The sequence below is a fragment of the Branchiostoma lanceolatum genome, chromosome 6, assembly GCF_035083965.1.
Source record: "Branchiostoma lanceolatum isolate klBraLanc5 chromosome 6, klBraLanc5.hap2, whole genome shotgun sequence".
NCBI lineage: Eukaryota > Metazoa > Chordata > Leptocardii > Amphioxiformes > Branchiostomatidae > Branchiostoma > Branchiostoma lanceolatum.
Window position 1 is genome coordinate 13,780,304 of NC_089727.1, and position 12,521 is coordinate 13,792,824.

General features: G+C 44.5%; 1 protein-coding gene across 1 annotated transcript; it reads right to left on the bottom strand.

Moving 5' to 3' along the window:
• Positions 1–7: 7 nt before the first annotated feature.
• Positions 8–10,771, bottom strand: LOC136437372 (mastermind-like protein 1). Its single transcript, XM_066431956.1, has 2 exons — positions 10,046–10,771; positions 8–4,117 (listed from the first exon to the last, which is right to left on the bottom strand). Exons 1-2 carry the CDS (start codon positions 10,352–10,354, stop codon positions 1,505–1,507), a joined length of 2,922 nt encoding a protein of 973 aa, XP_066288053.1. The 5' UTR covers positions 10,355–10,771; the 3' UTR covers positions 8–1,504.
• Positions 10,772–12,521: the final 1,750 nt, after the last annotated feature.

Consider the following 12,521-nt stretch of genomic DNA (forward strand, 5'->3'; position numbering starts at 1 on the left):
CACCAGGTTTTCAAGTATGACTTTCTTTATTCTGGCAGCACTTGCCAGTGCTCTATCTACAGTGAGCTCCTCTTCCGGTGGCATGCGTTTCCACAATCTACATGTAGTCTTGGTGAAGGCAAAACAAATAATTTACAATGCTCATAAAATCAGCCTCAAAACTAGCTCCAAAATAAATGGCTGTGCCTCTTCTACGGTGATTACACGGTTCTTTTACTGCATCGTTCTCAGCACATCAAACAAAAAAGGGACCATTCTGTACAACTTGTTCCACTGTATGACACTGTCAGTGTGTGTAGCTTCATTTCCCAGCTTACATGTATCTACTATTAACTACTGGAAATTCACCTTCATGTACAGTACACATACATATAAAACTTGTTACATGTATAGGGCTTATCACACAAGTGGACATTTTTCCTATTGATATTCTTAAAATGTACACGGTGGATGATTTGGACAAGGAAAAAGCAATGACGGTAGGCTTTCCTTTTTCATTTTAGTTCATTAGTTCAATTCTATAAACCTCTTTTCTCTCAATGAAATGAATCTCTTTCAATACTACCAACCAATCTAAAAGGCACTTGATATGGAAACAGCTAGTCTTCCTGGCCTTTCAACTTCATGGCATCTTTCACCTTGCTAAGCAAACTTTTACTGTTGGTGGGAAAATGGTATCAACTTGACTATCAATAATTCAAGTTTTCAGACATGGTTTTGGTAAATAGAATACATATAGATTGGTAATGTGTCTGATCATGAGTTGATATTGGCTGAAATAATGTAAACTGGGAAATGACACTACTAAATGTTATGAATGCATACTATACAGAAAACAGTTTTGCTTACCGCACATAGATCTGGCCAGCCTTGCAAACTACGCACTGGAGTGGAATTCAGGGTTTTCCCTGCCTTAGATCTTTTCTGTCATCTCAGATTCGACATCATTCTGATCTGAACTTTTTACATATCAGACACACCAATTTTGTCTGTCAGGATGACAGATTGGCAATGATTTTCTTCTCCATTTGCAACACGGGTCAATCATATGGGGAAATGGCAGTAAAACCCAGGTTGAATTTGACCAGACCAGCCAGATCGATGGTAAACATGTCATCACACCTGCTTTTGTAAGCAGCATACCATATAGAAAATCTGGAGAAGCGTAGCGAACCAGACAAACTTTTAAAATCTGCAGTCCTCGCTGATTTCCGGGATCGGGTACATTTATACAGAACTTCCGGAGCAGGAAAAATCTATCATAATCTACAGTAAATGCAGAGAGTGAAGTTACAGATCATTTCTTACAATTTCTTCAGAGCTGTACAGAGGTTCCAGTAAAAATGACATAAAATCAGCAGACTCGTCACTTACAATATCAGATACAATAGTCCTGGAAGTTTGGTCGTGAGTCGACCAAGATAAAACACGGACGTTACTAACCGTTAATATGTACACTCGAGTCTGTAGTATGTGCTGCGGTCTGAGTTACGTCTCCTACAAACTATTTGTTTGCAAAAATCACTTCGTCAATGAAGTTCAAGTCGTGTGGATCCATATAATTCATGGTCGAGTTTGGTCCCATTGTCATCTGCCTGTCTGGTAAGTTCTCTACCATGTTCCCGTGGAATTCCGTGCCCGACGGCTTCGGGTACGCAGCCAACTGCGGCATCTGGCCCATCGCCATTGGTTGGGTCATCCTCACCATGTTGGTTCCCGATTGGTTCATCATCTGCACCCCAGGGGGTATTGTTATTTGGCCCTTGTTTGGCATTTGACCAATCAGCTGCCTTTGTTGGTTCATGTGTGCAGTCAGGTTCATCCTATTGGAATAGTTCTGCGCTGCCATTGGTCCGTCTTGCGAGTTCGGTGGGAACGAGCCGCCCATGTACTGGCCCTGTCGGGTGAATGTGGCCGACGTCGGTGGTTGGTTCTGAGCCGCGTTGCCGTAGCCTTCCCGTTGATATTGCGCCCACATGTCTTGATCCGTGGTTGACCGACATGCGCTGGTGGTGTACACTCTCTGAGCGGTGGATATGGTCGCGGTGGCGGAGTGGGGTCCCGCCATGTGTGGTGGCAGGGGCTGGGTGGTGGGGGGGTGGCCAGGGTTGTACCCCTGTCTGCCATCTAATGGCATTTCCCCTGCAAATCCCTGCATGGATGACTGGGAATGTGTCCTATCTCTTGGTCCCCCCGGCATCATCTGTGCCTGGCCCATGTCCATGTGTGCTTTGGCTGTGCTGATGTGTTGTACATTTTGTTTAAAGACCTGGTTGGTAGAAGCCTGTGGTTGGCTCCATCCTATTTCTTGTTTCACTTCGGCCTGTCTGAAACCCACTGCATGTGGGTTAACCACACTGGCCTGACTTTTCAAACCCGTCATGGCCATAGCTGGAACCCCTGCTTTCATGGCCTGGAAGTTCGGGTTGCCTTGCTGGGCCTTCATCTGTGCGGTGGCTTCTCCATAGTCCGGTGGGGGTCGGTTCAGGTAATGCTGCATCTGGTTCTGCATATGCTGTTCCATAAGATGTTCTGGCATACCTGGGTGCTGTTGTTGCTGCTGCTGCTGCTGCTGCTGTTGTTGCTGTTGCTGCCGCTGTAGAAGCTGTGCCTGCACAGCATTTCTGGCAGCTATGCTGCTGCTCTTGTCCACGGTGGCCTGGGAATGTGAGGGGAGGGCGCGGTACTGCAGGTTCAGCTTCTGCTGCTGTTGCTGCTGCTGCCTGGCCTGGAGGAGCCGCATGTGCTCCACCGTCATACCCTGCTGCTGCGCCGCCTGCCACTGGCCGTTCCCCGCCGGCCCTGGCTGCTGCGGGTGGTACTGCGCGACGTTTTGTTTCATCGTCGGCGGTGGCGGTCTAACGGGTTCCTGCTGTCCGTATGTATGCATCTGCGATATCGGTGGAAGCTGGGGCTTCATCTCCGGTCCGGAGTAGTGTGAGAGTGGCTTGGTGTTGGCCATGGTGAGGGATGTGATAGCTCTGTTGACCTCACTATGACTGGAGTGTACCGGGTGGCTGTTCAGCGGACCGCCCGGCATGTTGGGCTCGAGGTGCATGACGGGCTGCTGCTGCTCGGGGTGAAATCCGTGGGGAGAGCCCATCGGTCCCGCGCCGTCCATGTAGCCAGAACACGTGGTGGTGCGAGAGGGCTGCGCCTGAGACTGGATACAGGGATGGGGGTTGGCCTGCATGTGGGGTAAGGACTGGGGAGCGGCTTGTTGTACTCTACAAGGCGCCACCTGGTGGGGCGGCATGGACGTGTTCCAGTGCTCCGTCCCACTCTGCTTTTGCGCAGCCATCTGCTTGAGCTGCTCTGCCGCCAAACTCACGTTCTCTGGTGGCATAGACACCATCCCCCTCTGGTTACCTGCACTTGTGCCATCCTGGCCACTACCCATGCGACCTGACATGTTGGGGTCATTTGGGCCGTAGTTCATCGGACTGCACTGGTTCTGGATAGAGTCCTGTGCTGCCTTACTGAAACTGGTATCACTAGCGGGTAGTATGTGATCTATTTGTTGTTTCTGGTCGGCATGGAATGGACTGCCCTGTTGTTCCCCATTCACAGCCCCATCCAACAACCCCGCATCCCCCTTTTCCCTTATACTGTCCAGAATCTTGTCAAATTCGTTAATCTGGGACCGCAAATCTTCCTCCGGCCACTCAGGGTTTTCTAGTTCATCTAGAATGTTCATGAAGTCTTTATCACTCATGTTGATGTCACTGGAGCTCAGCGCTGCTTTCAAGGTGTTCAGGACGTCGGGGAAACCTTGGTCGTTCTGACAAGAGTTGTCCTCCAACTGTGGCTCCTGTTTGCACTCTACGGGCAGGTTTGTGGCGGGAGAGTGCGAGTTTGCGCCAGCCGCCTCTCCGACGTGGTCTTGCGCCCGCGTATCCTCAAGTCCAGCTTCGGATTTCATGACCGCGTCGGGCGTGTGGCTCTGCTTGATGGCGCCGACATTCTCTACTGGGTTGCCCACCGGGAAGCCGTGCAGGTTGTGGGACTGGTTCGTTGCTTCGCTAGTTTTGGTCTTCTTGGTAGTGTGATTTTCTTCCACACTGTCCGCTGCTGACTCGGAGGCCTGGCTGCCTGAGCCACCCAGTTTTCTTTTTAACTGAAACATATCATATAAACACTTGGTTATGAACCAGCTACCAAGAATTGAAAGACAGGCTGTTTTAATAGTCTTAGTGGTGGGGGGAAGAGAAGGTATCTTTATGAAAAAAATCTATAATTCACAATTATAGTAATCATACAAGTTGTCTTATATTCATTTGAAGCAAAAGAGACAAATCACCTTTTCTCCTACACTTGGGAAGGTGACAATCATATACCTTTAATAGTTATTTAGATGTTCAAATTCTTGTCAATATTGCTACCTACGATATCAAATACATGTGTCAAGTTGACCTAACCAAAATACACTGAGGATACTTACAAGAAAAGCGCTGATGATACAACACAAGACAAAGTACAAAGACATCAAGCTTTCTTCAGTACCCTATTTGATGCCCCACTAATTTGACTAAAGGAGGGACAGTGCAAAGAATAACAAGGTGCTGAATCAGTGTCTGGGTAGCCAGGTCATTTTTCCACACCACTTCACACCATACATTCTGTATGACCAGAGGAATGTCCTGTAACAAGCAGAAGAATCTCTGGACTTAACAATCACAACCCGGGGCCCGGGCCCTTTCTAACCGCATCACAAGATTAGGCATACGCCACTGGACTATTCTAATAAACACCCAAATGTTAGCCTACTTGTCACATAGCTTACATAACATTATAACTTATCAACTAGCACTGGTTAAACTGGAGGCCATTTGGCAACAACAGGGCAACAACAACGTAACATGCTGCCAGCTTCCTGTTGACACAATGTTTGTGACCAATGGGCAGGGAAGGTGGCGAGCCTAGCCTACGTCAACAGTAGGGGATGATTCATTGAGGGCTGGGGGTACAGTGGGATGGAATGTAGACTGGAATGTGGCGGGTATTCTGGCCCTGTTGTCCACTCATACCCTGCATTTGTCTGCGAGGACACAGCCCGCTGCTACAAACAAAGAAATGAGGGAACTTGCATATGTGGCACCCTCTCTTAGAGCCTCCGAGCTAGTACTGACTGACTGAGGGAGAGCGAAGTCTTTAGGAGCATTTCACTTTGAAGAGTTACAGTAACTTATTTTTTATGAATCTGAAAAAATCTAGGGAACATTTCTATGAAATCCCTGTGTTCATCTACATGTACTTTGAAAGAAATTGTTGAAACAAGAGTGAATGTCTGAATTTCTGGCTAAAATTTGAGAATTTCAGAACTCTGTCCTTCAACAATTTATTGTTTCAACTTTAAATTCAACAACAGAACAAAAGAACTGGAGTGATGTCTAGAATGAACAATGATTTTTCCATCTTTGTTGACTGAATATTCTGAAGACCCTGGCAAGAAATTAGAATTGCTAAGTGGGTGGCAGCGAGACCAGGTAAACCCAGTGGGTGTAACAAATTAGGTCAATATTCCCAAAATAGATCAACTCTTCTTTCATCTGCCACTTCTCCTTATAGTGTTTGAAGCTAGTTGGGGACAGTTCACAAATAATCATGGAAAATTGTACCAAAATCTCCAAAGCTTTTAGCTTTACATAAGGCCACACCAATTTAATTTCTTGGTTAACGGATTTTTATTTATAAAAAATCTTTAGAAAAAAAATAATGAAAACAGAAGGCTGGCCCAGCCTTCTGTTTTCATGATTTTTTTTCTAAATCTTTTTTTTTGGAAAATAAAAATCTGTTTACCAAGAAATTAAATTGGTGTGACCTAATGATAAACATATGAAATACACTGCCCACTCAGACAGAATATCACAAACAGATGTTTGTCTGTCTGCCGCCCAAAATATCATCATCAGCTGCATTTTCTCTTATGTCCAAATATATTGCAGTGACTCTTATGTAACAAAATACTTGGCCCAAAAAACAAAATCCCTACAAGGGTGTCCATGGAGGGGTTTCATGCTACGCCTTGCAATGGAAGCAACTGTTGTTTAAAAGTGATATATATATTGACAACATAAGGGTGGGACCATTATACTTCTAATGGATGGACTGGTTTACACTAATCATTGACAATTAATTCCTCTTAATGACACATCTGATGACACTTAATTCCCCCCATTAAGACCTGTCAGACACTCCCCTCACTGATACTAAAACAATCTGGCAGGTGCATACATGTATAGCCAGGACTACACCAACTCACCCTTCACATACTACCTTGTATGAAATTGAGACGGTCGATCACAATACTACAAGCTTCCATAGAAGAATCTCACACTCATAAGGCCTAAAAATATGCTTCTGTTCTTGCAAAAAACTGCCTGATCATGACCCTGAAACCAACTTGTGCTAACTTAGCAAAGGAAAGGGTTAAATGCATGTGGGAAAATGACAACTCATGTAACATGTCGGAGTCTGTTCATAGCATACTGGTCTATGTTTCTCTAGAGGATAAGCTATGCGAACAACGAGTATAAACTTGGATACGCTCTGTTTACGTACAACACCGCGATCCCCCCATACCAACGTCCTGCCAAGTCGAACCCTCCCCGAACCAACAACAACGAAATCTTGACATGGCATTTCTAGAATGCGATGTGGGAGCGCTTACATCGCTTGAGAGATGTCAGAATGGATTGAATCCCCAGTGCAGGGATGCCTCCTGTGAAAAGAGGCCAGAAATGAAAAGAAAAGTCTTCACGGCCCGTTAACCCTGAATAGATCCTGTCTGTCAATTGGGGGTAGGTGTGTCCGCATAAATGTCGACACTTTGACTTTGCCGCTCAACCCCAGAACAGGACGCTTGAACAAATACAACCACGCGTTGTACATGACTATACTGGTACAGGTAATTTTACATACCTTGTCAATGTACACAATGTACCCTGTCTAAGTCTGGCCCCCTAGAAAGGGTCGATCACAGAGACGGGTTCTCCCCTGACACTGGCAGTAAAGCCATTTCCCCAAACATTCTCAAACATATTTATCTTCACTATGGACATCAATTTTCAAGTGAATCTGTTAACATGTATTTCCTGATGAAAACAGATCTACAGGCACTCTTTTATTTTACTTGTCAGGATCATCAGTTACTCCACCAAAAATGAGAGACAAATACACTGCATAACAGTCTCACTAAGTCTTTTTGTACTCCTTCCTTACTAACTGTTGGCATTTTTCCTTTTCTTTTCTTTGTCTGAAGACAGACCCAGTTTCAATATTGGCCTTTCAATGAACTTAGGCACAAGCTAATAGTGATTGATAATAGTATAAGGCTTAGTGGAATAATGACAAAAAACAGTACCTTCTTGTTTCCTCCCAAATTTTGTTTTTGTTTTTCTTTATGCCTCTGTAATTTTCATGATTGGTCTACAGTACCATGGGCCACACATTCTGACCACAAATTTGTCTGCCGAAGAGCAGAAAACATTGGAGTCTCCTGTGTCGAAATGGAATGCCAAATTGTTGCCTCGAGCAAACATTTTGCCGACATGCCTGCGTCGCCAGTGAAATGGCGTCTGCACGTACGTGAGAGGTATGGATCTCGCCATGGAATCGCTTCGCGTGGAACTAGAAAAATGCATGGTAAGGTGGACACACATTTGTCGAAAATCTATATATCTACAGAGCATATATCTTGTGATTGTTACCCAATACCAGATTTGACAACTCTAGAAGATTCACAAAACAAGTAACCAGGAGGTATTGAGTGCAAAAGTATGGCCAGAGTGGGCTAAATAATTGTTTGGGAAAACATATTTTCTCAAATCTGCAGCTGAGGAGCAGTAAAAAAATGCTACATTCCACCACTGTGCACAGTATATCATTTATTCAAATGAGATGAGTTTCTATCAGTATCATGAACCAAAAGACGGGGGGGGGGAACTTGAAGGCAACATTTCCTATCTGGTTGCACATACATAACAGTTTTCTCTGTGAGCTAAGGCTAACTTGAGAGCAGTCCAAGTAGCTGTCTTATTCTAAGATGTCAACTTTTTCCAAGAAGTCAAATTAAAGTTTGTCGTCACTAACAACTTATCTAATTTACGTGGGCCATGCGGCTACTCCTGAACTGAGGGGAAAGGCAGAGTTTCTTGTTTGCGACAATGGGCTTTATCAGTTTATGTTGATACATGTGCCTAGACAAACAAAACACAAAAAGTCCATTTAAACAAACTCTCAACAACTTCTGCCTTTTTTCCAAGAACTCTGGTAGGTTGTTTTCCTGTACACTCATGGACTGTTCCACTCTGCCAGGGGGTGTGCCTGAATGTAGTCAGCAGTTAATAAGATTAGTAAAATATCCCTTTTGTGTTTCAGTAATCTTTGCCACCTGCCTCTTCTAGGAATCAAGTGTTTTGAGTGTTCTTTTCAAGGAAATCATATCAAAGAAAGGATGTTTTCTATTCCAGTGAGCAGGTTGGAATATTTGACCTCTAGGTGACAGGCACTGTGACCTTGTTAAACACAAGCACCTTCTTTTTCTGTGACTTTCTTAATTTGTACGTAGGCTTGTCCTAGTTGAAGAATATTTCATTCAAGATAAAGTGGAACTACCTTGATATCGTGCATGCTTGAAAGAGCTTTTAAAAGTCATAATATAAATTCTGCAGATTTAAAAAAGAGGCTTTAAATATTTGGTGAGACAAGTTCATCCAAAAGAAAAAAATTATCCCTGGGAATTATTTGTACACATTGCAGTATTTTCTTACAAACCAGACAATCATACTATATAATATGGGCTGTTACCACATTGTTTGCTCTTTTATTTATTCATGAAGGATTCCAATCAACCATACAAGGATACTAGTACCAAGCAGGCCACTTCTCATTATTGAGGTCTGTCATGAGGGAGGAGCCAATTATCAGTACATACAAAATATGAACATGCCCAAAAGGCTGAAATATCTTTGGAAGTTTAATTCTAAGACAATTTTTGTTGTATTAAATAGAATCTACAACAAACAACTTTCTGTTAGTGTCCTGTTAATTCATTTACTTTCGCTGTGGTTTTATTTTGCTGCAGGAAGGAAAAGGAGGTTTTCACGGTATTCTTGATTTGGGCTTGAAACAATTCTGTAGTGCAGTAGCAATACATTGCAAATACACATCCGCTATATCATGAATTCGCAGTACTGTATCGCAAAAGTTTCAATTTGTGTACACTCCCTGCCGTTCGTCGTGACAGCCTTAGGCAAGGTAACCAAGTGTTAAACTACTATCTCTTGTCTGGCTAAGTTTAAGTTTTGTTGAAGTTGAAGGTTCATCCTCCTAGCGAACTACTACCACATTATGAGGATATTACTTGTAGGACTAGAATAACAATGTTACTGAAAGAAACTTGAGAATGGCCCTTGTTTTTCTGGCATCTAAAAGGAGAGGGTCTGAAAGGGGGTATGTTATTCTGCATGCACAATTCCAACTTTGTTAAAAAAATATTAAAGCAAACTCCCAAAATCTGCACTACCCGTAATTAGGACTACACTCAAAAGGATATGACTTCTAGAAAAGTGTCTACCTACTAGTACCTAGGCTAAGTTGGACAGAAATGCAAAATCCTAATTTTATCTAAGTCCCCTTTTTACTAACAGAAAGTGCCTGGTAGTCACTAAATCTGGTGGTTATTTCTGTATCTCAGTATCTGTCTCTGTAAATTATTCTGTATTCTTGCTGTAAACACATCGTTTTATACCCGCCTGTCACACCAATATTTCAGATATCCATCCTATCAAATTAGTCTTCCTTAATTGATTTATTACTAAATTAGAGGGGTCGCTAACAACCCCCTAAAGATCCCCCAGAGAAATGAAAAATCACATGCATCAGTTCATTTCTAAACGTCTTCAGCCAGCTAGCCAAGCGCTACATTAAGTAGCTTTCTGCAGAGGGATCCCGCTAAAACAATATCACGGCTATTGTTTAGTTAGATCGAGCAAACAGACTTGAAAACCAGAAGAAAGGAGGTTTGTGTGATCAGGTTACTTACCGTAAGCAGTAAACTTCTCTGCGGCTGAGTCGCTTCGGGGTCAGCTGAGGAAGACCCGCCGGCGTTGGCGTCGTTTTTACACATCTTGGCGGTGACTGGCTCTTGCTTGCTGCCTTTAGACTTCTTGGTACGGCTGTCACAGACTCTCTGGTGGAGTACCAAGGTGTCTTGTCGCTCCTGTTGGAGGCGAGCGGCTTGGGTCTGGACGTCGCGTGCCTGGCATTCGTTATGATGCTTGCGGTAGAGTTCGATTCTGGCCCGCAGTCGGTCCACGATCGCCCGGCGTTTGGGGGATTGGAGATCCCCCATGGCTCCACTTGCGCACAGAATGGTGAAGAAATTTCCTACAAACCACCGTAAGGCACGCAAAAATATTCACACAGCACCGGGATGAGGAGATTTTTTTTCTTTTCCCCCGACGAACCCAGAGAGGTGGGGAGGGGGGCAACTGTTGACAGTATGAAGAATGGGGAGACTGTCAGAGCCCGGCTCGACTCCAGCTCGCCTCACAAAAGCGGGGACCCAGCTGGCCACCTGGTCAGGACATCTGGGCACTTCTCCGGACTCTAGCAGGCTACGGCCGGTGTTGGGAAGGTTTGCACAGCTCGCTGCAGCGCCAGACCAGGCTGTACACGGCGCACCTCCACCCTAATGCCTAGGTTGTGGCTTGTAACTTGTTGTCGTCACGGAAGCCATTGATGTATTCAGGCGCACTGATACTGCCGCACCACATGACGTAAAGAGGCGCGGCGTGCGTGGGAAAAAGTGCGTGAAGCGGAGAGACGCCCGTCTGGGTAAGAATGTGCGGCTTTCAAAGGGGATAAGATATAAAACGCCAAAACACAAACAAAACATGTTTTACCCTTATATACACATGACTTTGAACTGATGGAAAACTTTAAGACGTTTTACAGTCATTGATTCTTTCCAATGTGGCAGTGAATATATGGGGATACTCTTGTTATTTTGTTGCTTCTTCTGCGGTTTATACAACAAAAGCTGGTGTTGGGAACGTTTTAAATTGTACATTTGTAAAGATAAAATTGTTAACCATACACAAAACAAAGGCGTCTTAAAAATGTAACGTCAAAGCGAAGGGCCAAATGCGTTCGCAGATTATTTTTCCCACAACATCCTTGGATTATACATTGTTGGTGGCGTTTTTCTGGCGGTAAATTACGTTGCACCACACCAAGGACTGAGGGTTCATTGACTCCTAGCCTGACCACAGCGCCAAAGCTGTGTACACGCACAAGGACGTGACCAGGGGATCGACCGTTAGACGCACAGAACGGAGCGGGGAAGTCTGGATACCATATAGATAGAGGCTATCCACGCGAGCGTTAATAGGATGATAATGCTTCAAGCAGATAGATGTTGGGGTGACATGTTGAAATTTTTTCTGACTGTTGGACTTTTCTGACAGCATCAGGGGCGTTTGTTTGGCTATAAGAGACTGAGTCCGGCAGTCAGAAAACTTTACAATCTTCCGCCCCAACATCTACTTGGATATCAAAGGACGGTCCTCATAGACCAAGGAGGTTCTCTCAACCTCCTTGATTCGACACATACGAGCTGTGTCGTGAAAAAACAAACACAATTTGCTATCAGAAGTTTGAAAGTAAGATAAAATCAAGGGCAATATGGTCCTTGATATATAAAAATGAAAGAAAAGATGACGTGAAAGAGCTAGCTGATGAATAATTGATCACCAGAGGGCCCTGAGGTTCCGAGAAGGTTTGTGGCTCGTGACAACCGCGCACGTAGCCATAGCCTCTACCAGGCTCTACAGGTCGCTGGAAAAATAGTAGAAATTTGCCGGCCAAATAGACGGATAACATGCCAGAGGAGTTGGTCCGCCAAAGAAGTTACAGTTTGCGACCTATGGACCGCACGTACTACACACACCACTGGCCACCATGCCACTGAACTTGACGAAATTGTCACCGGGATAATCACGTGTACAGTAGAGTAGAATTTTCGATCAGGTAGGACTGTTCCAGTTTAGACCGCAAAATAGCTATAATACTTTAATAGCCATGTAATTTTCCCACGCGTTTTATATACTTCTGAAATGGTCAGCCGGTATGATCCGGTATATCTAAACTGAACCGCCCTCCGGCCAAGTGGGTATCGGCTTGTCTTGCTATCAAAGATTCACGACAGCCGAAAATACATTGTATACTGCAGGGCACAAGAAATTGCACCGCAAATGGTAGAAGCAACATTGGTATCATTATCTCACCCTCCCCGATGATGCTTGACGGTTTGTCCCTCTACTCCTCGTGTAGGTCTCTGAACTCGACGCAGCAAGCTGTGTTTACTTCGAGGGGGATGAGCAAAAATCTTGTGACGTCTAAAAATTACCGCAGATCTAGAGTGAATGACTCATGTTTACTAAAGGATGCCTCATTCTTGCATTTGATCATATGGACAGTACTACCAGTCTCTTTCCTGTCGGTCATCTCTTAGACTG